This window comes from Pollicipes pollicipes, unplaced genomic scaffold (assembly GCF_011947565.3).
Source record: "Pollicipes pollicipes isolate AB1234 unplaced genomic scaffold, Ppol_2.1 Scaffold_5724;HRSCAF=6776_pilon_pilon_pilon, whole genome shotgun sequence".
In the NCBI taxonomy this organism is placed as follows: Eukaryota; Metazoa; Arthropoda; class Thecostraca; order Pollicipedomorpha; family Pollicipedidae; genus Pollicipes; species Pollicipes pollicipes.
Window position 1 is genome coordinate 262432 of NW_023596746.1, and position 27878 is coordinate 290309.

Here is a 27878-nt window from a genome sequence, read left to right on the forward strand (position 1 = left end):
CAATGTTTTATGTGGAGTAGTCATATTTGATTAAATTGTGAAGGTCCCCCTCGTAATTAGGAATGTCATATGACTGCCTATTATCAGTGTGGCTCGTCTTTGAAACATGATGGCTTCCTGCTCCATCTATGATGAATGGCTGTTAAGGACATCAAGGTTTGTGCAGTTTTAAAACTTGCTTTTCTGAATCTGGATTAGCTGTGTGTTGTGGGTGGGGCTCAGGTGTCGGGTAACATTTCAAGGTCTCAAAACAGGATCAGGTCTTGCGAGGTGTAGAAGACCACCAATTACTCCTTTGTTCTTGAAAATATAATTGTTGTATGGAATGCTTAAAAATTAAATGCACCTGTATTATGCACATCTGCTAATTTTTTGTGCCTGGAATGGTGAAGTTTGCATGGAGTATAACATGCTGGGAGTCAGTGGTGTTATCTCATTTTGCATGGCGATGTCTATATAAAAGATAACCACTAAGCAGGATGTGCAATGTGTGTGTGTGTGTGTGCAAGTATTGCTAGGATTCTGCTAGTTAATTAGCATTTATCCACTCAAGTGGCAGGGATGTCAATATTATTTCATGGTTATACATCCATGGCTGATGATTCTCTGCCTGTTGGTCCTCCTGTTGCTAAAAATCAACCAATCAGCACCAGACTCCTGTTGGATGAAGGTTATCCTAGCACTGTGGGGTCTCAGACTTGCTGAATGTACTGTGCAGGTCAGATGTTTCAGGTTCAGAGTCAGAGGGGCAACTCATTAGCAGCCAGAAAAGTGTTGTACATGCAGAGGCAGTTTAGGGGCCAGAATTTATGTGGTCTGTGGTATATTTACATTAACATTAGAAGTAACATAAGTGACATGTGCTGAAACTAATTGTGCTTTTGTTATATACATTTTGAATAGTTTTCATGATAGTCACACTTTGACACACCAATGTAACTACATGTATAGGATCACAGGATCAAATCAGAATTGAGGGCAGTTAAAACTGGAATTTTGGGAAAACTACCTTACCTAAATGTTGACTTTTGTACAAAACATGCCTTGTGATCATGTCAATGGATTGAACAAAATTTTGGGAAATTGGGGTATGTTCCCTCAGGCACCTCCCAAGCTGTTCCAGCCACTGATTTGATAGGACATACCTGTGGGGCAGAGCTTGTTTACATTAATCATTCACTCATTACTGAGTTCTGAGGTTCATTCCTTTCTGCAGATGATTCTTGAATTTTGGGGTGAAGCATTGTGCTTAAGCTTCAGGCTATTTTGGGGGTGAAGAGTACATTCTTTTATTTTGATCATAGTTGATTGCCTAGAATTTGTTCATAACTGAATACTAACATCAGTTTGTATGTCCAGACAATTCTGGGATGTGGGATAAGTGCTTTCATTTGCATTGTGGGTAATTGTCCAGAATTGTGGTGCCTTTTTTCCAACACTGGACCTGTGGATGGATCCAAAGGATTAGGGCAACTGGGCTGTGACCCCCACAATGGCCAAAGCCTGGAGAAATGTGGCATGCTGTGGACTTGACAGGAAATTGAAGCAACTTTTATGGTGGGAAGTTTGTTTGGAAACACTCCTGTGGTGGTAACAGAAAGCAAAGTCTACAATTATTAAAGATATGGGTCAACCTTTTTGGATTCCTCCCAGGATGGTATTCTGAATTCAAATAAGATGTAAAAAGAGTCAATAGAGTATGTGATGACCCTGTATGTGTTTAAATAAACAATGGTATATCACCAGGTCCAATCCTTGCAGCTGGACAACATCAATAGATTGGTCCCATCTGACTCTGACTGCAGACCCAGTTTTCCCAGATTTTTCTCTGACATGTCAGCTAGCTCATGCAAATTGTTTGTTTTTGTGAAACTATGCCATAGCTTCTCCTGGCTTGTGTGAGGAGTATGGCTTCTCCATCACTAGCTTGCTAGGTTATATGTATTTTTATAGGCCTAGTTTTATCTACCTGTGACCAAGATGACCTCAGTAAATAGTGGCTGACTGCTTTCATCATACATGGCATGGGAGTATATAATACATTTAACAGCAAGCAAACAAACCTCTTGCTCTCCAGTGTCCATATCATCTTGCGTTAAAGAGGTATCTAACCAGTGTCTTCATTTTCAATGGAGGTTCCACTGACTGCTTAAATTGTTCAGTGGGAAACCCATGGCTAGGACAAAGACTGGGGGGAAGGAATCTTGTGTTTCAGCATTTGTTAATTATGTATTGCATTGCCGATGAGAAAAATAGCATCAAGCTTGCTAAGCCTCTCCCCCTATTATCTTCTGAACCAGGTGTTGTGTAACAATTACAAGGTTGATGCGATTTCGTTGTTCAAAACGTCATCCTCGTGGGTCCCGGCGACTTCCGGCTCGATGCGTATGAAGACGTGTCGTTCTGCGGCAGCGCTCGTCATAATTTGTCGTTTTCATTGAGGTTTACCTTCTCGCCACACAGGTGGCGAGTTTTGTTTTGCCAGTCTAAACTGGGGCTGGCCCTTCAAAAGGCTAATGGATCACCGCCGTGTGCGAGTGGATTGGTGATAGTCATATTTTGACATGCAGTAAAGATCCGATACGCGCATGAATTCAGAAAAATGCTCGGAGGTACGATGGGTTGTTGTTGTGTACCGTCATGTGTCATATCTTTATCCGGCAACGTAAATGGTAACTGAAGCATGGCCGTTTTTAGCGCACAGATGACGTATATGCAGTACACGCATTTTGTTGGCAAACAGGTATCCCTACCGCCGCAGGTCGGTGCTTGACTTGGCCTGTGGTTAGAGCGCCAGGATAAAGATCGCCGTAGATGAAAGGATTAGGATAAAATTGCGAGATGTTTGGCATCAGCGCCATTGATAAGTGTCTTTATCGGTCGATACGGTGGCTATTAGAAGGAAAGATTGTGAAAGGATACGTCAACAGTGGTGGCGGAGGGAGGAGTGTGTTCGCATGGGCAGCGTGTGGCTCTTTGACAACCCCCTTGAGACGCTGCGAACATATCTTAGTATAGCACACAAAAATAAAACGCCATGAAATGCCTCTATTTGGCAAATGATGACTGAAGACTTAACAGGGTAAGACTAAGTGTATTGCAAAGCTTGAATATGTCCTGCCCAAAGCGATGCGGCATGTAGTATTTGTGCTGCTATGCTTGTTCGTGTCCGGACCTTACATGCACCTTTCCCTTGCAGTGGTCGTACACTGGAGAAGATCGAAAGATTTTGGTAACAATATTACCGTGCACTGTTCCATAAGAAAACGTGAAGCACTCAAAGAAGCTGATGAATGTGCGTGTTGATATGTGAACGTTATGCATTCGGATATCCGTCTGTGTAGTACAGAAGTAACGTGACACGATGGAAATGGATCGACCAACGGTGGAGAACTGGCTCAGAACGCTCTTTCTGGGCCAGTACTCGGAATCATTTCTGGACAATGGATATGACGAACTGGAAATATGCAAACAAATCGGGGAACAAGACCTTGATGCAGTTGGTGTGTTCAATCCGACACATAGGTTCAAAATCCTTGAAGCCGTCAGAAAGTTACGCGAAGAAGGGGCAACTGCAGTTTATTTTACCGTGGAAGAAGTCTTGAAGTCTGGTGAATGCAAATGTGTCGTCGAGAAAAACAGGAGAATGCCCACATACCATGCATCAAAGTACATCCCTCAGAAGATATGTCACTCCTGCGCTACAAATTCCGAGAGCATCAGTACGTGTGGCAGCCCGCCAGAACCAAAGGCGCCTCTGCCCGAACTGAAGAGACTGCCATCTCAGAAACTGAGACAAATGCTTCAAAACAAGCTGGTGATTGACGGCATAAAGCTGTACAACTCGCCGTACTCGACAAAGGTATGTGCCAGCCAGTCAAATTCATTATAGAATTCTGCGTGTCGTTTTTTCCCGTGTCATGTGTTCCATGAAACATCCCTCTTTAGCGATAATGGTTATGAAGTGCTCCCGCTTTACACACATGCTTATTGAGTGCCTGTGTGTACATGGTTTGTACACATGTGCATCACTTGTGTTTGTGTCGAAATCGTGCTCTCTCTCTCTATATCACATCGTTCAACGTTATAATGGTGTATACCACTGACCCCTGGCTGTCGAATGGGGAGAAGCGCCCGCCAGTGAGTGGCCCCGGCGGCGGCTAAACTGCCAGCAGTCCGCCCCCCGAGTCGGAGTGGCGTTACGCGCTCGTGACGCGCTGACCTGGCGCCCGTGTCCGCCAGGACGGCCAGACCGGCTATCTGAACGGGCTGGCGTCGCGCTACGCCGACGACGTGCAGACGCACTACCAGGACGTGCTGCAGCAGCTGGACGTGCTGCGCCAGCAGGCGTGGCAGCAGGTGTTGGACGGCGAGGTGCGCGGCGGCGCGGGCGCGCCCCCGCTGATGGCGCCTCCGCCGCCGCCGCCGCCGCCCCAGCAGCAGCAGCAGCCCGACCTGACGCAGTCGGCGCAGCCCATCTACCAGCCGGGCCAGTACCTGGTGAGTGGTGTCGGGCCGCGGCCGTCGCCTCGGGGGCCGCTCGCCGGCTGACGGGCAGTCAGCGGCCATCGAGATAGGCCTGCCCGGCTCGGGGTTAGCATGGGCCTGCTGGGCTCGGGGTCAGGATGGGTCTGCCGGTCTCGGGGTCAGGATGGGCCTGCTGGGCTCGGGGTCGGGATGGGTCTGCCGGTCTCGGGGTCGGGATGGGACTGCCGGTCTGGGGGTCAGGGTGGGCCTGCTGTGCTCGAGGTCAGGATGGGTCTGCCGGTCTCGGGGTCAGGATGGGTCTGCCGTGCTCGGGGTCGGGTGGGCCTGCTGGGCGAGGGGTCATTATCAAGATTTTGCAAGTGCAGGAATTCCGTGGACGTCCTAAAGTGAAGCTTCTCATCAAGAAGCTTCAAGAGAGGCGAAATCAAGAGATCAAGAGGGGCGAAAAGCTGCTTATGCGCGGATTTTCACCATTTTGTTTTCGATTTGCTAGACACTGCCCCGTGACTGTGGTCCGTTTTGGTAAACTGTCATACACTGTCGGGGTACACGTTTGGCTTTTGACATGACTGGAATGCAATGCAGGCTGACTGTTATTCAATGCAATATTTCATTTGGTACGGGTCATTGGGGGAAATCACAGCCGATGGGAAGGTCATCAGAACAAAGTCTCGGGCCAGGCCCTTGTAAGCAGGTACTGTAGACGCTTAAGGTTATGGCATGGAATTTTATCGATTCATCTCTGTTACAAATCAGTTCATTAACTCACTCATTCTTGCATGCATTTTTTATTCGTTCTCTCGCTCATTCATCCACAACTGTTACCTTTCTTCCTTTTCTGCAAAGCGTTTAGTGCAAGCTTGTTTTAGCATGCGTGATAAAAACTACCATAATAACCCCCTATAACCTTATATTCGTTACACAGATCAGGTAGTGTGCCATGGTTTGTGGCTGCTGGCGCCGGTGATGCTCCCCATCGCTTCGTAGGGGATCTCTTCGAGTGTAGCGCACCGGGGAAAAATACGTTGTGGGTTATATGGATGTGCATGTCTGTTGCGCGACATCTGAGTGTGACAGCCGGGTCCCCGTTCCAGCCGTCCAGCTGTCTGAGCGACAACGACGAAGACGAAATATACGGCTTCGGCTACGGCGTGTACGACAGCCGGGTGCTGAGCCAGCAGCACGCGCGCCGACAGGGGTTAGTGCCTGAGCCGGGCACAGCCGAGCTTGGCTCCGAGTCGGAGCAAGACGCAGCGATAAATGCGCCCTGTACAACACGCAATCATAAGATGCTCATTGCGCCTCCGTAAGACGAACGTTTATGAGACTGACAAACGCACATATTAGCACGCGATGAAAGTCATTGCTTTGAGGCTTTGAATCTGGTCACACTGCTTCTGAAAGTGATAAAAAATCAGCATGTAGATCAGCTTCCAAGGCGCCGCATTATAAAAAGTGTTTATCAGCTGTCGTGACCTACAGAACTATCCGGATATCACGATGTTTTCCCTTGTGCTGGGAACCTCCAGCAGTCTTTGTGTGCGGGCCATTCGAGCAGACATGTGCAGGAAAAAGCAGCCCGGTAAGATGCCGGAGTCCAATTTTGCTTGAAAACCGTTCCAAATGAAAAGGGCATGCTGCGGTCACTGTAACGCTAAAGAAGGAATCCGGATCGGCGCAAGATATTTGGACACAAAAGGGTGTTTTAGTGACTAACAAACATGATGAAGTGAAGCAGACGAATAAACGGCACAAAGTTGCAGTAGAGATCCTTTTCAATGAGAAAATCATTCAGTAATGTACAGCCTGTATTTGGAACAAGAGACGGAGTACGGGAATAGAAAAGTATAAGGGAATGGTCACGCGACAGATGGTGCGATGCGAGGACAGTCGTGGCTGACGAGCAGCGTTTAGCGCGTCCGACCGCCCCGTCTATTACCAGAGGCCTCAGTGCGCATGCGCTTGTGTGCCGACAGGCTGCGCTCCGGCTCTCCCTCCTACGCCGTGCCCCAGGACTGCGCTGCAGGTGAGATGGCGCCACCGGCCGAGCCCAGCGGGCTGACGGGCTGTCATCCAGGCTGCTCACGCCGCCGCGGGCCCGCTCGTACCGGCGGCGGTGTAACGAGCGGAGAGTGACCGCATTACCGGGGCCGGAGGCGGTGTAACAAGCGGAGAGGGTGACCGCATTACCGGGGCCGGAGGCGGGTGGGGGATGACGGCGGCGCTAGTTTAGGCATGGTATCTCCCATGTGTTGCCAGCAATGCGCATTTTTGCGATATGGTGCATGCTGTGGCGCGGTTTTCTCAGTCACCTTCGGCGGACTAGCCCCCTGCGTGTGCGCGGTCAGCTGGCGTCACAGTGTGCCGCTGCTCGCCCCTGCCGCCGAACCCGCAGTGTCACGCCGTTTCGTGACTTGCCTGTCTGTGTAGGGGCGCTGGCGCCCCCGGGGTCCTACTGACCGTGCCGGCTGTGTAGGGACCCTGCGTCCCGGGACTCTGCCGACCGTGCCGGTTGTGTAGGGGTGCTGCGTGCCGGAGCCCTGCTGACCGTGCCGGTTTGTGTAGGGCGCTGCGTGCTGGAGCCCTGCTGACCGTGCCGGTTGTGCAGGGGTGCTGGCGTTGCCGGAGCCCTGTTGACCGTGCCGGTTGTTGTGGGGGTGCTGCGTGCCGGAGCCTGCTGACCGCGCCGGCTGTGTAGGGGGCGCTGCGTGCCGGCCCCTGCCGACCGTGCCGGCTGTGTAGGTGGTGCTGCGTGCCGGCCCCTGCTGACCGTGCCGGCTGTGTAGGGGTGCTGCGTGCCGGCCCCTACTGACCGTGCCGGTTGTGTAGGGGTGCTGCGTGCCGGAAGCCCTGCCGACCGTGCCGGTTGTGTAGGGGTGCTGCGTGCCGGAGCCCCTGCTGACCGTGCCGGTGTGTAGGGGTGCTGCGTGCCGGAGCCCTGCTGACCGTGCCGGTTTGTGTAGGGGTGCTGCGTGCCGGCCCTGCTGACCGTGCCGGCTGCGTGGGGGTGCTGCGTCCCGGAGCCCTGCTGACCGTGCCGGTTGTGTGGGGGGTGCTGCGTGCCGAGCCCTGCTGACCGCGCCGGCTGTGTAGGGCGCTGCGTGCCGGCCCCTGCCGACCGTGCCGGCTGTGTAGGGGTGCTGCGTGCCGGCCCCTGCTGACCGTGCCGGCTGTTAGGGGTTGCTGCCTGCTGGAGCCCTACTGACCGTGCCGGCTGTCGTCAGCAGACGGTGCGGCTGGCTGGCGGACGTTCGGCAGCAGCGGCAGCGGCGGCGCGGTCAGCCCGGCCGCCAAGAAGCGTGGCCGCCTCGGCAAGCTGTTCCGCACACTCAAAATCAACCGGCACCGCAACTTCCCCAAGCTGGGCCGCACCAAGGTGAGAGAGGCGGCCGTGGACCGCTGGCCTCCGAGCCGGGCGTGCGTGGCGGCGTGGCCCGCGCGCGCCGGCCTTCCTGCGTGCTCCTGTCGGCCGCGGAGATGGGCTGCTTCGCTGCCACCGACTCCGTAGTTTAAAGGCCGGGCGCAAAATAGAAATGGTTGGAACTGCTTGTGTGCTTTTACTCAGTTCGCAGTTGCACTGGTATGTGGCTCATCGTGTATCATGCGTCCATGCACGCTCACGACGGGTGTGCATGTTGCAGTGTAGATACAGCACATGAGCTCGGCGTGCGCGGATTTCCGCGGCAGTGAACTTCCAGGGTATAATAACGTGCCTTGCGTTTGTCGACATGCCTCTTTCCACCACGCCGATACCACGCCACGCAATATATTTGTATACGTGCTGAGGTATAGCTGCCTGTGCTGACTACATTTGCAGAGTGTTGTGTGGTAGGTGATCTACGCCGCTGGTTTGTGAACATATGATGTGTTTTTAATGACATCAACGAGGAATAGGAAATACCTTATCTATCGGCGCAGTCTGTCTGGCTTTTGCAGCGCAGCTTAGGATTACGGATTGTGGGCTTTGACGTTAATTTTCCTCGAGAGCTTAAGTCTCGAGATGACAGGTTTGGGTTGGTATTATTTTTCGGCATTGATGGATTTCATGAGAACACATTGTTACGTTCTGCGATTCTGACCTTAGAATAGAAATAAGCAAAAGAGCGGTGGAGTAATTTGGAAACTACTCTGGACACCTTTCTGTCGGCCATTATGGGTTTTTGCGACATCGACTGGCAATGTGTGTTATTATTCGATGGCAGACCTTCCGATTGTCGCGTGAAGACGTCTGACGTTTCCCTATAACATGCCGCGTGCTGTGTGCTGAGGGATGATTAACGTCGAAATTTGGTAGGCAATTTGCCTGGAAAGTATCTCCCTCATCATGCACACAAATGCCAACTCTGTCGGCAAATGTACACATTTGTTCGGATGCACATTCGGTGTGCTCTGTCTGAGATGACCCAACGAACCAGTGCTTTGCGTTGCCAAGAAGAGCTTGAACACACCTCAATATCAGCAAAGGCATTCGTCGGACTTTACTTCGCCGGCACCGAGGGCAAATACCCTTACAGCGTCTCTGAGTGTTTGGTGACTTTGCAGCTCGGAATTTCAATGCCTGTCGATCAACGAAAATCCCTGAGCTCGGTGGCATCGCGGCTGTTGTCCAGGGGTGCTCCAGGGCGCACTCTCGGCGCCCTGTGTCGCTGATCGGCGGTTCTCCGTGTCCGCTGCAGGGGGGTCGGACGCTGGCGGGGCCCGCCGGTCCGGTGCTGCTGCCGTCCTCGACGTCACATTACGCACCCTCTGGTTCCATATACCGCCAACAGATGTCGCCCAACCGCACGCTGGAGGAGGGAGTACAAATGGTAGGTGATGTGTCCCTCGTAGCCGTTACGTTTGTTACCAGTTCCAGGGACCAGTTGGGCACCGATCGTTGAGGTCCATGGACCACACGGCATTTGTCGCGGTTCGATCAGTGCAATGAACCATCGCTTGGTATCTCTTCCATGGCATTGAGATCTGGGGGCTTTTTGAGTTGCAAAACATGTGGTGTGCACCATGAACGTAATGCTAATCTTCGAGGAAAGGCCCCTCTCCTTATTTTCAGCCCAAGCATCTTCAATCTTGCGATATTGGATTCGTGACAGAAACTTCATGAAAAGCATGATGTAAATTATTGGGTTCGTGAACCAGAACGGCACAAGGCAGCTTTGTCTATCATGTTTGCATATGGCTACAACAGTCATGCATCTCAGTGGTAGTGGCTCTTAAACAATGATGCCATGCATTAGCGCATAACGTCGCGGCGCTGTGGAGAGAACGTTTTCTGCCGTCCAAAGGCAAACACGCCTAAGGGTCATTTTTCGGAAATGTAGTCAGTTTTATCATTCGATGCTGTCAAAAATAAACTGTATCTTGTCATGTAAAGTACAAACTGTAAAACGTTTTCACAAGGTGGGAATTTAATTCACCCAAACCTAGGAATGTTTCCCCTAAACGATGGACCTAATGGTGCTGAGGGGTTTTTGCCTTGGCATGGCAGAATTGCAACAGTTCAAACATTTCAAGAATTTACTTCGTTCTTCAGTTGCGGGGATCACAGCCATATTTTGGGAAAACTTAACGCGAGTTCAAGATACCGAGAGAAGTGCAGTTGGCTGCAGGTCGGTAGTCACCGGTGTTGACGGCTGGCTGTTGTGTGTCCAGTTTAAGGAGCTGGAGCGGGAGCGGCTGCAGCAGCGGCGCCTGCAGGAGTCGGCCGCCCCCATGGTATGTAGCGTCCCGTCTGCCGCCAGCCACGCCCCGCATAACAAGGGCGGGTGGTACGCGGCTAGCCCGCGGCACGAGTGTACTAACGCCTTTTGTGCCTGTATTCCTATGCCTTTTATTCATATGTTTCTGATTTATGTCCTCATCATTGCATTACATCCGTGTCTGCAGTATGCTGTCGTGCACAGGAAGTACTTACGAAGTCTTATAGATCATTGATATGATTGTGATATATCACTTATCATGATGGTAATATATCACCGATAATGGCGGTGATATATCAGGATAATGATAGTGATAGATATTGGATAATGGTGGTGATGTATCATTGTCCATGATTGTGATATGTCGTTGTCAATGATTGCGATATATCACAATTTCTATTATCGGAGTGTTATGTGATTTACGATACCACATGTCCACACACTCTTCAGGAGGGCAATCGAGGTGTCTGGTCCCACAATATTATAATCCACTGGTTTCAACAATGATTGTATCTCTCTTTGTTTCGGCTTTTGGCAAACTAAATTCCCCCCAAAATCAATTCTTTTTCATCCAACAATCGCGTTAGTGATGAAGTTGGCAGGTTTTTTAAAGACAAAAGGTTGTTTGGTTATCGGCAGTAAATGAACCGGTATTCAGTGTATGGGCGGTGTAATAAAATTATGCCTAATATAAATTAGATTGTTGTCGGCCATCTCAAACACCCGCCATGCTAAGGTGGAAAATTCGTCCAAAAGGGCAAATGTAACATCATTGAGTCAGTCACTGGCTAACGCAGCTCATACCATCTTACGTGCCAGCGCTTCTGTTCACAACGTAGAGACGGAGAAAGTCTGATTAGTGTGCGGCTGCACCAATGTGTTAGTGATGACACAATCTTCTCCGTCATCAAATTTGTCGTCAGATTTTAAGTTCTTAGTGATTTGGCCCCTGATTTAAAAATTCGCTTTTTCCTCTGCACAAAGTCCTGTTGCTTTGTTTTGAAACATACAGTTCTGTCCTTTTTTAATCAGGCAAATGCTCTAGAAAATGCTCCGGTTTTCCCTCACAAATTGTCGAAGATCTTAATCTTCTTGAGACAAATAATTTAACAACTCAGTTAATATATTTACTTGACGTGTGAATCTTATCGCTAGCTTACACCCGATATCGACAAACTGGCTCCACTGCTTGATCAAGCAACCCAAGCCATCAGAGACACGCCTCAATCTCTTGATCCATTCAGTGGAAAGCCGTACCACACAAAGACTGATTTGAAGCGGGGCATGTCTGTGGAATTCCGTTATTGCATCTACATTTTAAAATGTAGATGACTCCATTGGGCTAATGATTCCATTATTCCATTGAGCGAATGATTTCATTGAGCGAAAATACGCATCAAAAGGCTTTAGGGAAGGCTTCGAGAGTTGCTGCTGGATTTCCCCGCGAACAAACGTGTGTCAGCGGAAATGTGCTTCATTGGACGGGACCCGCCTTTCCGAGAGCGGCGCACGGCGAGGTGACTCCGGTCACGCCGCACTGCCGTCCAGGGTAGTGCGGCGCCGTCCAGGGCAGAGACGCCAGCTCGCACCTGTTTGGAACGCCTCCCCGTGCGCGGCATTCCAACGCCCTCCGCGTCCCGCCGCTCGTTGCCGCCCACAACGCGGGAGGGGCGCTGTGGGACAGTGACAGCCCTCCCAGGAGCTGCGCATAGTGATCTAGAAGCAGCCGGTCTGATCTGACCTGTTCCTCGTGCCTGTGCGTCTCCAGGGAGGCCGTTGGACCCAGCCATCACGGGGCGATTTGATAACGTCAAGTGCATGGGCCTGTGGTGGCGCCACCTTTACTACTGCGTATCTATAGCTCTACTAAACGTTGTTTAGTGCAGCGAGTCGAAATCACCCCAGCAAACAGTGAGCAAAGACCGGAATGGCTGTTAGTAAAGGGCCGAAGGGAACCGAAAACAGGCTCTCCAAGATGGACTAACCAACACCAGCATTGCAAAAAAGCCTAACACTGAGAGCCCGAAAACGTCCGTAGGGTGTGGCGTGTCTCCCCTTCGACATTGAACACTGCGGTTTAGTCATGGTTGTGAAGGGTTGTGATTTAAACGTCAGCTATATGGATGATATACGCGCCACGCTTAATTAACGAGGGGGCATCTGGTATGTCAGAAGATCAGCGCAGTGACCACTGCGCTGAGCAATCTACTTGCAGATGTAATTTAACAAGTTCTTGTATTTCTAGGCGCCTTTACCAACTGCCGTTGCCGACCCTGTCATTGAAATGATTGCATTGACGTAGGAAGTCTGCCATTTGTATGAAGTATCCATATTCATTTTATTTGTTGTGCTTTGTAGCCTACGGAAACCATAGAAAAGATAGGCGCTCAACTCAAATGTGTATATTTTCTTGCGTTGTAAAAATACAAGTTCGCTGGGTCACGCGAAATGATACGCGTAAGTATTGCTGGGCTCATATGTGTGGGCCTCGTTAACATGTCGTTTCTTAAGGCGCAACAGCTCTCCAAACGGTCCGTCCTTCAGACGGTGCGTGTATTTAGCAAAACACGTCTGTTGGATGGCAACACCAACTCATTATTGATTTTTTTAAACGTGTCCCTTCAGTGAATGACGCGCACAACATTATAGCAACAGAAGAAACTCTGCTTAAGTGAAAGCGGAGCTAGTCGCAGCTGGAAAGTGAACTAGAAGTTGCGCTAGAAGACGAACGTTTCAGGAACTAAGCTGCGACAGCGGCAGCGAGCAACCTGCAAATTTTGCAGCAAACAGTGGAGCGTCGAAGAAATGGAAACATCACCTTACGCGAACACCCCGGCTAAAGGGCAATTCTTTTGAGTTTGGAGGTTTTTCGGCTAATTCGTGCAGCGCTCATGTTGATAAGTACATTGCGATGAATATTTTGAATCATGCCGTATTTACCTGGCAGCTGATCGGCTTAGACTACGGGCAATCCGACCGACTATATTTGTACCGTGTCGTTCCGTAACCAACCGATGCATCGGGATTCTAACGTTTAATGCTCAGATAAGGACTCTGGCTCACGTTATGTGACAAGAATAGCGAACTGCTGAAAAAAAACTGTTACGGATTCGGACTGCGTAAAAGGAGTTGACTTATGGAACGGTCATTTAACATCCATCATCGTCAGGAGAATTGGACTGCGCAAAAGCCGTAAAAGGATTTGATTTTCTCAAATTACACCCGATGCTAGTACAAACTACGAACGGGAAGGAGTTGCGGATGATAAAAAAAAATGCGGACATGATACAGAAACCCCCAAACCAGATATTTACCAAGAATAATAGAGTGGTGAAGACCTGGAAATGAATGCAAGTGGACACTTCGCGGCGATGATTCGCAACCCCACTCGTTAAATTCAGGTTCTGCACACAGAACTGCCGTCTTATATGAGGTCGAACACAACTCATGCTCAGCTCGGTCGGCATTCGTGAGCGAACGGGTCCCCTGGGCCGGTACAGATGCGGGCCAAGCCGTGCGCACCGGTTGCGCTCCTGCTTACCAGGTTACGAGGGCGGGGTGGGCCGGGCCGGCGGCGCGCGACGACCCGGCCCCAGCCCAGCTGCTATTGAACCGACGCACAGCGGGACAGGGCGGCCTCTGAACCGCCAACAATGCAAAGGAGCGGTCAGATAGTCCCAAAACTCGTGTAAATAGGTTCTACGCTCAGAATCCTATTCGGATGCGTTGCGTGAGCGTGACTGTCATCCAAACTCCTTAGGGGGGGGGGGGGGGGAGGGAAGGGGCGTCGGTTGATTAAACCTCACACCTATGTGGTTCAAAGGTAGTTCTGGAACGAGTCTCATCAGACGTACTTATCAGAGCAAAAAATAGCGAGTCGCATCGCCAGTATATTTTTTTTATTTTTCATCAGATGATCTTACGTTGTTTCGTACAGTTGACGTGTCATTTCGGTTTGAGTGGCGTCCCATCTCGTCCTACCGTCTCGACGTAGCCTTTCTGATATCCGCAGAGTATGGCTGGTTGGCGTCAAAGCATGCCGCCGTGATTTCCAATGTGTGAAGTGAGGCCATCGTAAGGCCGTCTGATGCCATTTTCTGATTATTATCTTCGTGACCTTGCACTTACACTTCATACACGACGACGGCAACTGGGTGCTGCAAAATGCATACCAATTTTAACGATTTTCAAGGCCAGAATCGAATTCCCCTTGACGTGAACTGACTGTTCCGCCACCGCCAATTGATGTGAGACGTTCTCACTCATGGTGCGACGGTCTACGGGGTTACTTTGGCACATTCTTCAGTTAGTGATCTCATGTAACCGCGATCATGGCTAACCTCTGCTAAAGTCACGGTCATTGATATTGGATGTTACCTAACCACTTCAAGCCATCAGAACCATTAGGCAAAACGACGCAGCGAATTTAGTGCCAGGACACAGGACTACGGTTGTTCACATTCGCGCCGAGATAAAACATGGTTGAAAGCTGCAGATCAGTTGCACAAATATTTTGAATTCAGCTTACCCGAATTCCTGTACGATCCTCCTCAGTCAGTGAAGGGAGTGTTCCACATTTGTGGGAGGTTTGAACTGAAAAAGCTATTTTGAAGGTCATTCGGTGTAGTTCATAGCCCTGTCCGTAAGACCTAAAACCCTTGAGGCTCTGAGCTAAACGTCCGCGAAGATGTGCAGACTTTTTCGCGCAGATTTTGGAGGTTGTCCAGGCATCCGTAATGCCATAGTAACTACATTCAAATCCCGCGGTTCATTGGCGATGCGCCGGTCAAGGTCAATGCAATTAGAATTGTCGGGATGTACATATCAGGCGTTTTTTGAGCACGATTTCCAGATGTAACGTTGGTCAGTTGACTCTCAGCCAATGTTTAGCACACTATGCAATGTTTTAATACGACTTGCGTTTTGTGCAATATAATAGAGGAAGTTATACATTCTGTCTAGCTATTACCGAAATAGGTTTATGCAATCGAAGAACTTAATCATAGCGCTTTGACGGAATATTTCAATGCAAGTGAGCACCTTAAACTCACGTATGAGTGTGCGAGGACACCGCGATAAAAGGCCAAAACACGAACACCAAACGATGATTGGCTCAGCCCACATCTGCCGCAGGCCACCTCTCGGGAGATTGAAGAACTACAAGCGAGTGCTGTCATGCAAACATTCCATGACGCAATCAACCGATGACATGTTGAGAAGCACAGTTACAGACAATTTGTTTTGTCTGGGGCAGTTTTTTCATTTATAGGCATAGCAATAGTCATAGGTGAGCGTGTGTCATCATATCTCACGCTTACTTCAATATCTACAAAAATGGAATAATTATTTTACGCTAAACCTTTGGAAAATGCGTTGAGAAGGCAATTCATCGTTGGTCTTGGCATAAATGCTGTGGAGGAATGTCGAAGTATGTGATAAAACTTAGTCGATCGGCACAAACGGCTAACTGCGAGATGTGCTGCCGTAGAGGCACAGCCAGAGTCCTGACAAGGGGAGGGGGGGGGGGGGGGGCACAGGGTTGACAAAGGGCCCTTGATTGTGAAATATCCTGCCCCTCCCCTCCCCAAATAAAAGGGTCTGGCCCACTTGGCGTCGAGTAGCACGATTTTCGTCGTTTTAATCTTATTTTTAGCGTTCATTGGCTGGAACAGAACCCAGGAGCCATCGCCGTATGCAATTCTGTTTGTATTTTGAAGCTTATGAACTGAAGCAACCGAGCGCTAAATGATTGCATGGAATAAATTACCGGCACTAGTCATTTTGCAATGACATAGTGAATTATTTCTAAACTGATAGTGCTCAGGGGCTTCGCCAAAGTTTTCTAGGTTCTACTAAGATGTTGAGGACTCCGTAAGCGTAGATTGTGGGGCGAAATGTGCTAAAAGGAATTATATGAACATAGTCAAACCTTTTTTGCCTGAGAATGTTCAACCTTCATCGAGAATCGAGCAATGAGGGCGCGTGCCTCTGCGCCCCTCCCCCCCCCCCTCCCCCCTCCCACTTCAATACGTCGTGGTGTGTATTCCATCCCTGTCTGGTGCCGTCTCACTATCATACAAAATCCGAAGTGACGGTTTTCGCACAAACAGGCGCAACGTTTCTCTTGAAAAATCCGATGTGATGGCTAGAGTTATGTGATCTGTCAAAGAGCGAAATTCTTGGGTTTTCTTATAATTTTGTGTGTGGTGGATCTATAGTGGGGTTCATTTCGCTCCCGCGATACACATCGTGGCACAAAAGTTCGGGTTTTCACATCACAAAGCTTCATGAATGGGCGGTCAAATGATGTCCGTGTTTTGTCGGCACGGTGTCGAATATGCAGTTACGAATGCAATAATCAATCCAGCAGATAGCGTCTATTAGAAATCCGTTTCGAACATTGCGTTGCTGGTACATTTGAACAAGCTATTATTTTTGCTGCAAAAAGGAGGACGTATCAAAAGGAAAAGATGAAGACCACCGCCGAACGTGACGTTTAATTCTACGCCATAGATCGTGTTCAAGGTTCGGTGAATGGTGAGCCGACTCGGTCGACAAACCGCGGTTTTTAGCCCAAAATGCAGCGGCGGAACTCCGTGGCTGACGTCATGAGTCACCCCTCCAGGTGGACTGTCCGGGCTGCCTCCCCCCGGCCAGCCAGTCGACTGGCCCGGCGCGTGCCACTCGGGGCCAATGGCCGCGGACTGCCAGGATTGCAGGATGGGCCGCCGCCGGCGTCTTCTGTTACCCTGGCCTCCAGGGCAGGTCGGCCGAATGACGTCAGTGCAGTCCTTCACATGCCGTGCAGAGTCATGGCTGCAGAGGCGGGAGGGGGAGGGGGTTGCACGGCGGTGGGCGCACGGCAACAGTCCACCCACGGACATGAGGCGCCGGCGCCGCCGCGCGTGTCCGTCACGTACCCGGAATGACCTCCGATGCCCTTCCGTGCGTCCCTGACGCCCGCTGAGTCAGCGGAGCTTCAACGCGAGCGTACGGGCCGGCCGGGGCGCGACAAGGTCGTCACCCGGGCGCCCGACGCGCCGCGCCCGGCGGCGCCGGCGGCGCGTGGGGCCGGGCGGCGACGGCAGGGTCAGTGGCCGGCCGGCGGCCGCTGACCCGTCGCTGGCCGGACCGCGGGCGTCACACGCGACCGGAGCTTCCGACTGAGCGGATGTCGGTCCACAAACGCTCAGCGTGGTTAAAAAGGAAAGGGTTCAAGTCGACTTGGCGAAACCCGATCAACCCCATGCATGCCCGATTTCTGCCGTGAAACGGAGCTGACCATCGGTGGGGCAGAAGCCTTAGGTGTACTGAGTACGTCAACTTCGGTACCTGTACCCGGAGCGAAGCCAGATTTGCGCCTGGTTTCGGGTCAGTGGAGTTGATTACATTCTCCCACACGTACCGCCTGGAGTTCATTTTGGGCCGGATAAAGTAGCTGCGAGCTCTGAATCTACTTGTATTCCGTCTAAGAACATACAGCCTTATTTCGGGGTCGTCCTTTGAATGGCGGAATCAAGCATGGGGTTTCAAATCGGGATCGAGCCGGGTTGAACCAAATATTAGTCGGCTGGCAAGTAATGCAGCCAACAAACTGCCCAATCTTACGAACTGGTGACCCGGTTATTCCGGCATAGGGCGTGGTCCGTTTTACCTGCAGTGAGCATGGTACTGGTGTATCGAAATGCCGTGTTGTCGTACACATTGTCGTTATTCCAGCATAATCCCATATACGGGGAGTTACGTTTAGACAGTTAAGGTGGCTGCGTTGGGATCGTTTCCGAAGTGGGCAAACTTTTGTTGAATTGGAGAGGATTCTAATTGAAATTCAGTGTAGTGATGCTGAGCGTAGTAACTAGAGCAGTAATGAGCTGAATCAACTCTTATGTACTGAGCTTCCGTGTCAGAACATGCCTATTTCACGGACAAGGAATCAACTTCAGGCCTTGGTACCAGCATTTTCATTTTTTCTTGTAAAATATGTCCCACATACCCCCACAGCGTTGCGCCTGGAGCACATGAATGCCGGTCATAGCATAAGCTACGGTAAATCATATTCCATTGTTCGACTACGCGCGTGGAGTTCGGGGGAGACCATGCTGTCTGGTACAACTGAGCCCCATCAAATTGCTCTAGGAATGAAGTTAGATATGACGGGGGATGTCGGACTGTGAACGTTAGTTACATGCCTAGTGTAAAACTGGTTTGATACTGAATCATCTGTGTAGGTGGTGACGGGCGCCAAGTGACCGGGGTAGCCGGCGCGCCCTTAAGCCTGAATTATCGTTATTTTCGTCATCGGAAGCTTTATGCATGTTTTTGCGAAAATTTGTGACGGAAGCCAATTAAAGAAAGTCTTGGTGACTTTCTCAATCGGTCCAACAATGCATTTACACTCAACCCTCGCCCTGATTGGAGGGTTCATGCAACCGCCCCCTCCTTTTTGAGAATGCTTCCCTGGCATGTTGTGCAATCTCGCCCAAATTTTCAGTAGCTTATGTTTTATGAATTGCTTACGTTTCGACGCCAGAAAAGTGTTTAAAACTTTTTTGGTTTCGGAGCAGTGGTGGTTATTGAAGAGCACTGCATAGCGATTTGCGGCCAGCGCGGTGGGCGGGCGGCAGCCGACGATACCGCGGGACGCGCGCGGTCGGCCGACATTTGGATGTGGACGGAGCCATGTCTCATAAATGTGTGCCCAAAACGCATATAAGTAGATACCATTGTGCTCAGAATTGAACGCGGAACACACATGTTTACGTTTTTGGCCGCCACATGGCTGGTCTCACAGGTGTGATGCTGTAAAGCTGAAGCAGTGCGATTTGCTGGAAAATTCGACCTTTGACATGCTATGATTGGGTACAATTATTGGCCCGACAACATAATGGTACCAATCGGGATATTCCGTTGAGACCAATATACTAGATTTTCGCTGAGCCCCATCTTCCTTAGTTTGAAAACGCCGGGGTTCGCGTCCCCATCCCCCTCCCTATCAGTCAGCATTACAAAAAAATGGCGAATCAGGGCGATGGTTAATATTTTCGGATATCTGGTTGCAGGTGGCCAACATTTTTATTTCTCCGCCAAAGAAAAACATGATAACACTTGTTAGTTACGAAGCGATGGTTGATGGGGCGCGTTTTGGTTTGCACAATATTGGACCCTAATGGTGATGGATTGAGGGGGCTGAGAACAAAATAGTACAATCTCGGCACCTGTAATGTTCGGCTCTGTGCTTGTTTGACATATTTGCGCATGTTGTGATGGCCACCAGACAAGGTTGATATCGGGGTCGTGGTAAGGCCAAATGACTTCGGCCACGTTAATTTGTGCTTGTGAGCATGCGACCTCGCTTGACCTCCATAGTCTGGTGTATGACACCATTTGCATCCATCTAAGCACAAATGCCAACAAACACAATCAAACGCTTATAAATACCCGCAAAATTGCAGCTGTTAGTCTGTGTGACGGGAGTTGATAGCTGTTGATCTGACCCGAAAAGGTCACGAAATTCTTCCGAAATAATGCATTATATGTCATCAGAGCGCCCCAAAACCTTAAAGTAGTGATGTCATCTGCCACCTCCCAAAGGCCGCATTGCTTTGTATTTTGGCCAGCGTGATAAATGCATTCATATGAGAACGTATGGATTTAGGTCGTATTGCTTTGTATTTTGACCAGCGTGATAAATCCACCCATATGAGAACGCATTGACACGTGTAAGAATGCGAGGTCAGTCTGTACCCTATGGTTGTGAAACCGATATCAACGGATAAGCTAGAAGTGCAGTAACCGGCTGGTCTATGTCCCATTGTTATACCTCTGTTGCGTGATGGGTGATGCGGGGTACCTCGCTGCCGCCTCCCCCGCGTGCTCGGCGTGATGGCAAGATCGGGGGTGCGGGAGAATGTTGAAGGGATGTATGGGTTTCTTTTCTGGTGTGGGTGCGGTTTATGGTAGTTATTTGAGTGTAAGTAATTCATGACATTATTACAATAACGAAAAACAGGTTCGTGTAATCTGTTATTTTCTTAATTATCGGTTTCGGGGATTGTTTCCAGTACTACTATACCACGGTGACCCTTTATTAAGTCGTGTGGAGGAATCTCAGCCAACAAGGTTGACCCTACCTACCCCTAAAACCAGATTTCTCTTTTTCGGCCACTTAAATTTGCGTCCTCGATGTAAAAAAACCTTGTTAAAATCTCGTAGATTCAGAATTGTTCTTCTGTGGAGGAATGATTTCCCGTTTCAAGTCAATGCGAGCTGCCATTTTTGCAAAAAGCTTAGAAAGGGGTGTTATTCACAGAAAAAAGCATATTAATAGACCTTTGTAAGGGATCAGTGATGAGTACCGCTGTCACTGATTGTGTTGTATTTTCTTCACAGTTAGAATGCTGCGATACTTGCCACTGGACCACCCCGTACTTTTAAAAACTGCCGTATATTGCAGTCGGTTGTTCGCTACCCCAATCCAGGGGTTATCATTTGAAAAAGTGGTCAAACATTTACTGACTCGTTTGATATATAAAAGAGTTACCATTGAAAAAACATGAGGTGCCTACAGGACACTCTGATTACGAAATTAACATGCTACTGTTTGTGATGCGTTTATGTACTTACTACCCAGAATATCAATACTTTAGGCAACTGTTCTGCGTTTGTTTTGCCCAGCACTCCCGCTGTCCATATGCACTGAGGAAGCTCTAAGAGCATTGGGGGCTGAAGATAGCAGTGGGTTGGGGGGGGGGGGGGGGCAGGTCCCCGAAAGTATATAGGGTGACGCTCCCGCTGCTACATCAAGGCTTGAAGGCAAGGCTTCTCCATCACTTGTGGCGGATGATTTGACGGTACATTGATATGCGTATCACTAAGAATATCCTGACTAACGTGTTTTGTTTGTCATGTAGTCGCATGCTATGATGATACATCATAGTAATGCGACATATCCGGAAAGCCGGACACAAGTGATAATGAAGTGAGCATGTGAAAGATTCTTTTTTCGCGTTTGGTGTGATCAGTGTGCTAGTTGTGTTGGTATCTCGGAGTTGGACAGCGTTGTGCCAGCAGATGCTGCTCGAAGAATGCTGTGGCACCACCGCTCATTTGGGAACGTTTAATCATGCCGATGACCCGTCGTTCGTGAAATACGGCCGCCTCTGGGGTTTCAGCGCCTTGATATATCTGTTTCTCGAACTCGGTCTTGTAAAGTAATTTATCTTTAGATGTTAATGAACGCATGACCATAACACATGACACAAAGAAGGACGTGACCTCATAAATTTGGCATTCCGGTCTGCCTAAGGTAAAATTTTGATCTTCGTTTTCTGCTCGCTGTGTCCACGTGAATCATTTGGAGCAAAGTTGGCGTCATGATAGTGTGAAATCGAAGGTTTGCTTCATGATAAGTCGTGGAGCGCTTTCTTGCGTTGTCTGCTTCTTCTGACATGTAATGGGAGAATTAGAACGTTCCGGATTTTCTAGGGGTGATATGCTCAGATAAAGCGCAAAGCTGGGTGTGAAAGCATAGAGAATGCGGGCTTTCGACCGTCCCAACATTTACTGCAATTGTGATTGGTTTTCACCTTGTAAGGCACGGCGCGTGTGATATATAGATATATATATATATATATATATATATATATATATATATGCATATATTATACATATGGATACCTGGTAGTGATAACTTTTGCAGCTGGCGCGTCGTCAAACCCCCAACACATACCTTAATGTTATACGTGCAATGAATATGTTGAATGCAATGTAATTCCGCCATTCCGTCCCTGGCTCAAAAGCCACGAGTCGTGTCGTCGCTGCTCAAAGTATAGATGCTCTGATTTTGTTAGTTTTTTGGGCAGCGGGTGGAACTTTTTCCGGCGAGCTGTATGTCAGAGTTGTATGTTCAAAAATCTGTAAGCTTTCTTGAATTTCGAATCGGACCTCAAATTGTAAATCGGTCTCGAGGCGACCCTAAACGAGAGCAAAATATTCTCGCCCATCACAAGTTTTTTCAAGCACACGCGCCGGTTTGTCGCCGGGCTCATGGCCGGGCATGCGTACGGCTGGTTGTCATTGATCCCTTGCACAGTGCTGGGACGGCGATCAATGGACAGCGTCATTGGGCCGACCTTGCCGGCCGCCTGCCATGCGCCGGCGGCCTTGGCTGCGTGCCGCCGGCCGCGCCGCTCCTGACCGGCGTCAGCGACCTCGCAGCCCGCGGCGGCCGACCGACGATCACCTTCGCTACCCGCCGGCAACCTTGGCGGACGCCGATGTCGGGCGCCGGAGCCTTGAGCACCGGCCGACCCATTTCTGGCCCCCCATGTCCGGGTCGGCGCCGAAGGACTGCCCGGTCGACAGCAGCGCCGCCCGCATAAGCTGATCTTTGCGTTTTTGCCGATAGGTGGCATGACGGAAAGCTGCACATTTTCGGCTTTATCGAATGCAGTATGTGCGGAAAGGGTTATTGACCAGTTGCGGGCTTTCTCTGGGCGTTTCTTGAGGGAAGCGAACGTAAAAGAGGCACGACGAGTCGCGGTGTGGTAAAGCTCCCACAAATGTCCCAAGTTCTCGCGGACGGGGGGAGATTGAGCACGAGTGTTCTTGCCGCTCGTGGGTTGCTTGTTAGTGCCATTATGCTTTAGGTCTTATTTCGGTGACTATCGAGTAGGAACAGTTCTTTGGATGTTTCCTTACATAGTATGTTTATGATAGCTGTTTCTTATCGCCAGATTCCCCCCGCACACGCACACGCACAAACCAGTGTGGATTTCCAGGTGTTCATCCCCGGAGCTTTTCTTGCCGGCGTGGTGCTGCTACGTCTCATAAACAACCTGTCGCAATATGGGATAGTGGAGTGTCTCCCAACTCAAATATTTCAGTCCATGGGTAGCATGGGTCGGGGGTGATTTAGCACACCCAAAACGAATAGCGCGGATCACATCGTGTCCTCTCTTTATTACGTATTGTTATGTAAAGGGGAGGACAAAGCCGAGTGCAGCGTATGAATGCAAGCACGGCATCTTGCGCTGTCAGACTGATTTCTAGGGTATTGGCCAGGGGCTGGCTCAAAGCCAGGCTTCTTGCCTCGAAGACGAAGCCGAAGCGAAAACAATGACTGAATACGGGGGGCGGAAGCTGAAGCCGAGGTAGCGTAGAAGGCTGGAACTGCGAAGCCAAATCCGAAGCCGCTGACTTTATGTTTTTTTAAAGTGAAGCATATTTCGAAGCCAGTGGCTTGGAATCATATGCACAAGAAGCTGAAGCCGAAGTCAGCGTCTTTGAGTTAGGAAATGAGAAGGCAGTCGAACTCATCAGTCTAAAATCACCAGGCCGAAGCCATGGTCATGATCATATTCATGTTCATGTTCATTTTATTCTCGAAACATTGCAACAAGCTGCTTATTGTTTGAGTCGGTGCAATTGCAATACCAGTATTAGTGCAATATTAAAACATGACAACAACGGCCTCAGCGTTTTCGAAGCACACTTGTCAAGCCGATGCAGTGAGCTCACAAACAGAGGGGAACTGTTTGCCGCCCACATGTACTCGGATCCGTAAGTGGATAGCAGTGACAGTTACAAGATTATTTGTCGGTTGTGGGAAACATAGTCGCAGGTGCAGTGAAAAGTCACCACGACAAAGCCGAAGGTCCAGAATTCTAAGATGGTACGAAGCTGAAGTTATGGCCGTTCTGGAAGTTATTTTTGCGTAATTCAAAAATTGCGGGAGGCCGAAGCCCTTTCGAAGCCAGCCATTAGGACATCACATAAAGCCCATGCCGAATTTAGCTGTGGGAAATCGCTCAAGATCGAAGCTCAACCGGGGGCCATCGGAGGAAAAGTGCTGCTTTCCGAAGTCGAAACCGAATAAGCAGGTTTCGTCCCCATGCCCGGCAGGCAAAGCCAACGCCAAATGCGTCTCGTAGATCACTGTGGAACAGAATTGCCTTTGACGCCGCGAGTTCTCGGCCGTGACTGCTACCGTATTGTCAGCGATGTCTGGGAAGCCAGCGGACGGACATTACAGTATGCTCTCGCACAAAGCGCAGCGCATATGTGCAAAGCGAAGTGCATGACAGAGCGGTGGTCTACACTCAGCGAGGACAGTCGCCTTCCAATGTGTTAGGGTCGGCCGAGGTTTTGGTCAGGTTGGGCTTACCACGTTGCATTCGTTGCCCTTGATGGTCTGTGTACATTGACGGTCGGGTGGGAAGCTTCCTTGTCTCGTGCGACCCCGTGAAAACATACTGGACTCTGACTATGACGAAACGGGACTTGACTGGACTGATAATGTGACAAGGTGACTCGGGACTCGCACCCTCAAGGTGACAAGGTGACTCGGGACTCGCACCCTCAAGGTGACAAGGTGACTCGGGACTCGCAGACCCAAGACGCCTGGCTCGGGCTGAGGACGTCGAACTGGTACCGGTCCCAGATGAGTGGTGGTTGAGATGAGAGCTCTCCAACGTCGAGTGGTGTGACGTGCCGCCGCGTCCTGTCCACAGATGCTGCGCGACTTGAGGCCCGGTCTGCGGGACGAGCAGAGGTCACCGAGCGGCGGCGCCACCGGCGGATCATCCCTGTATGGTCAGTCGGGTGAGTGCACCTCCAAGCGGCCGCGCTCTCCAGGGCGAAACGCTCCCCTGTCGGGTGTTGTTGATGTATCCTGCTGCTGGCTGCCATGCCCATGTGGCCTGTCGGTCTTATCAGCGCTCGTTCTCATTTTGTCTCCGGCCCAAAAACACGAACCAGCGCACTTCGGTGTCGTCATTCGGGGCGCGACTTGTCAATGCGGTTCCACTCGGCTATCTGTCGGTAACGCCACGGAAACTGTCGCCTCTAAGTTCGGCATCGATCTTTCCCACTCACAGAAGATGGCAGCACATGTCAAGCTACGGCCTGAGTCGGCTGCGCCCTGCCTTTCGCCACAGTGTGATTAACGGCTGGGTCCGCCGTCCTGTGGCGGTGCCGGCGGCGGGCGGTGCCGTGCGCACCCGCCACATGCGACATCGGTTTGGATTGGATGCCTCCGGTCGGGCATCGCGTTGAGCCACAATCGCCAGGCCTGGCATGCGCGTCGTCAGCCACGGGAGGCACGCGGCGCTGTCAAAATAAAACGTGTCAGGCGCAAAACCAATCGGCCGCATTGCACCAAATCCGAACCACTGCTACTGACAGAAGCCGCGCGTCTGTTGGCGATCGGGCTGGCGTCACTCTGTGTTCGCCGGACGTTGGACTGGCGGTACCCCGTGTTCACCGGACGTTGGACTTGCGATACCCTGTGCTCTCCAAACGTTAGACTGACGGTATCCTGTGTTCGCCGGACGTGGGACTGGCGGTACCTTGTGTTCGCCGGACGTTGGACTGGCGGTACCCTGTGCTCTCCGAACGTTAGACTGGCAGTATCCTGTGTTCGCCGGACGTTAAACTGGCGGTACCCCGTGTTCACCGGATGTTGGGCTGGCGATGCCCTGTGCTCTCCAAACGTTAGACTGGTGGTATCCTGTGTTCGCCGGACGTGGGACTGGCGGTACCTTGTGTTCGCCGGACGTTGGACTGGCGATACCCTGTGCTCTCCAAACGTTAGACTGGTGGTATCCTGTGTTCGCCGGACGTGGGACTGGCGGTACCTTGTGTTCGCCGGACGTTGGACTGGCGATACCCTGTGCTCTCCAAACGTTAGACTGGCGGTATCCTGTGTTCGCCGGACGTTGGACTGGCGGTACCCTGTGTTTGACGTATGTTAGACTGGCGGTATCCTGCGTTCGCCGGACGTTGGACTGGCGGTATCCTGCGTTCGCCGGACGTTGGACTGGCGGTACCCTGTGTTCGCCGGACGTTGGACTGGCGGTACGTTGTATTCGCAGGGCGTCAGGCTGAACGTGGCCTTGCGATTCATACAAATCAGGCTGGTGTAGCCTTGTGCTCGCCGGACGTTATCAGTGGCCAGCCTAGCACGCTCGTGTCTGACATTCGCCATCGGACGTCACGGCCGTCTGACCTGGCAGGCGAGTTTTGGTGGAGCACCGGCGGGCCGGCGGCGGCGCTGGCGGCCGCGCGGCCCTGGTTCGAGGACCAGTCGCCCGACAGCGACACCGAGGAGTACCTGCTGGACAACTCGCTGCGGGACCAGCTGGTGCCGGCGAGCCCGAGCCGCGGCGACGACGTCGTCTCGCTGGCCACCGCCGGCGACATCCGGCTGCCGCGGTACGGCGGCCCGTCGGCGGCGGCGGCGGCGGCGGTGACGGCGCCGGTCCCGGCCCCGGCTCCGGAGCCGGCGCCCGGCGACCCGCTCTACTACCAGAACATCGGCTACGTGGTGTCGCCGTCTGGCGAGCTGCAGCGGCAGGCGAGCCGGCAGGGCGGCCGGCCGGCGCCGCTCGAGCCGGCGCTGGTCACGGCCGTGGCCGGCCTCTCGCTGCGTCCGGCCGCCGCCGCCGGCCTCGCCGGTCACTAGCCGCCTCGGCGCGCGCGCTGCCAGCCGTCCGCTTGACCCAGCGCAGCGGCCCCGGGGACGCGCTCGGTCGGCGCTGGTGAGCTGGTGCGGGGGCCGACGTCCGGGACCGGCGGAGATGGCCGGGACCGTGGTCGTCGCGTTGGACGGCGTGCCGTTCCGAGCCCCCCGGCGGGTGACGCGCGGACGTGTCGCCGACGCTCCCACTGCGCTTGTGTAATCGTAGAATACCTGCCCGGCGTTTGTGCAGGCAATCAAAGATCTCATGGCAGGAATTGTCATGCTCCGTGACGTATTTGCTCACAAGGTGACAACGAATGCGTGTCGCGACCGTGCTGCGCCTCATCGAGTACTGCGTGCTGTCTGCCTCTTATTTTGCGAGTAGCTGTCTTCCGCATTGTGCACATAGTTGCAGCGGGGTGCCCGTCTGCATTGACCTCAGCTTGGCAGCCAGCTGATCTTGTTTGTTCGTGGCCTCAAGCCTGCGCCTGTCTTAGCATTGTCGACTTTCATGCGCGCTCACGGCGGAGCAGAGTGCGCAGAGAGGTACGCGTGCAGCAGCTAGGTGTGCCGGGGCGTCCGCTCGATCGGTGCTCCCTCGGTGACCCTGCGCTGGTGAGGATCAGCCGCAGTAGCTCGTCCGTACCTCCCCTGGTCGCCTGTCGTCTCCGCGCCGCTCCGGGACCTCCGTCACGCAACCTCCAGCCGGCCGGCAGCATGCCTGCTACACCTGATGATTCGCGATTCACCGACTGGTTCTTCCTCGGGTCATCAGTGTTTTGCGCCTCTCTGTTATATGTCAAGTGTCGCAAGTTCTATCCTTCCGGCTCGTCGATCGTTACCGTATGCCACTAAGTCACTGGCTCTGCACGGCACGACCAGGCCGCCGGCTGCTCCGTACCTGCACAGATGACGGCTGTTTCGCGTACCCCTCGCTCGCTCGCGGTGTCCACGCTGCTAAATGCCCGCGCCTCCGTCCTTCATTTATTGACGTCCCTCTATCGGTTCCCCCTGCGTTGATCGCCCGCAGACCGTCGGCCCACGTCGTACCCGTGTCACTGTATCTGTGACACGTCACTGTCGCGGGGACATCTGTCGGCGACATCCACAAAGTACAAGTGGACGTGACCCGGCGCCCGGCCGCCTCGCCGACGCGCCGCCGTCCCCGACAGCCGGTGGTGCAACCGGTGCACGCCGTGGCGTTGTACGGTGTCGTGGGACCGCTGTCACAATGA

The 27878-nt window shown here is 51.6% G+C and overlaps 1 protein-coding gene across 1 annotated transcript; it reads left to right on the forward strand.

Annotated features, from left to right (window-relative positions):
- Positions 1-91: 91 nt before the first annotated feature.
- On the forward strand, positions 92-27878 carry LOC119102253 (uncharacterized). The gene is made up of 12 exons (XM_037225617.1): positions 92-156; positions 3200-3862; positions 4243-4500; positions 5583-5686; positions 6465-6514; positions 7716-7864; positions 9165-9296; positions 10138-10200; positions 24695-24785; positions 26198-26337; positions 26464-26538; positions 27816-27878. Exons 2-12 carry the CDS (start codon positions 3365-3367, stop codon positions 27876-27878), a joined length of 1623 nt encoding a protein of 540 aa, XP_037081512.1. The 5' UTR covers positions 92-156; positions 3200-3364.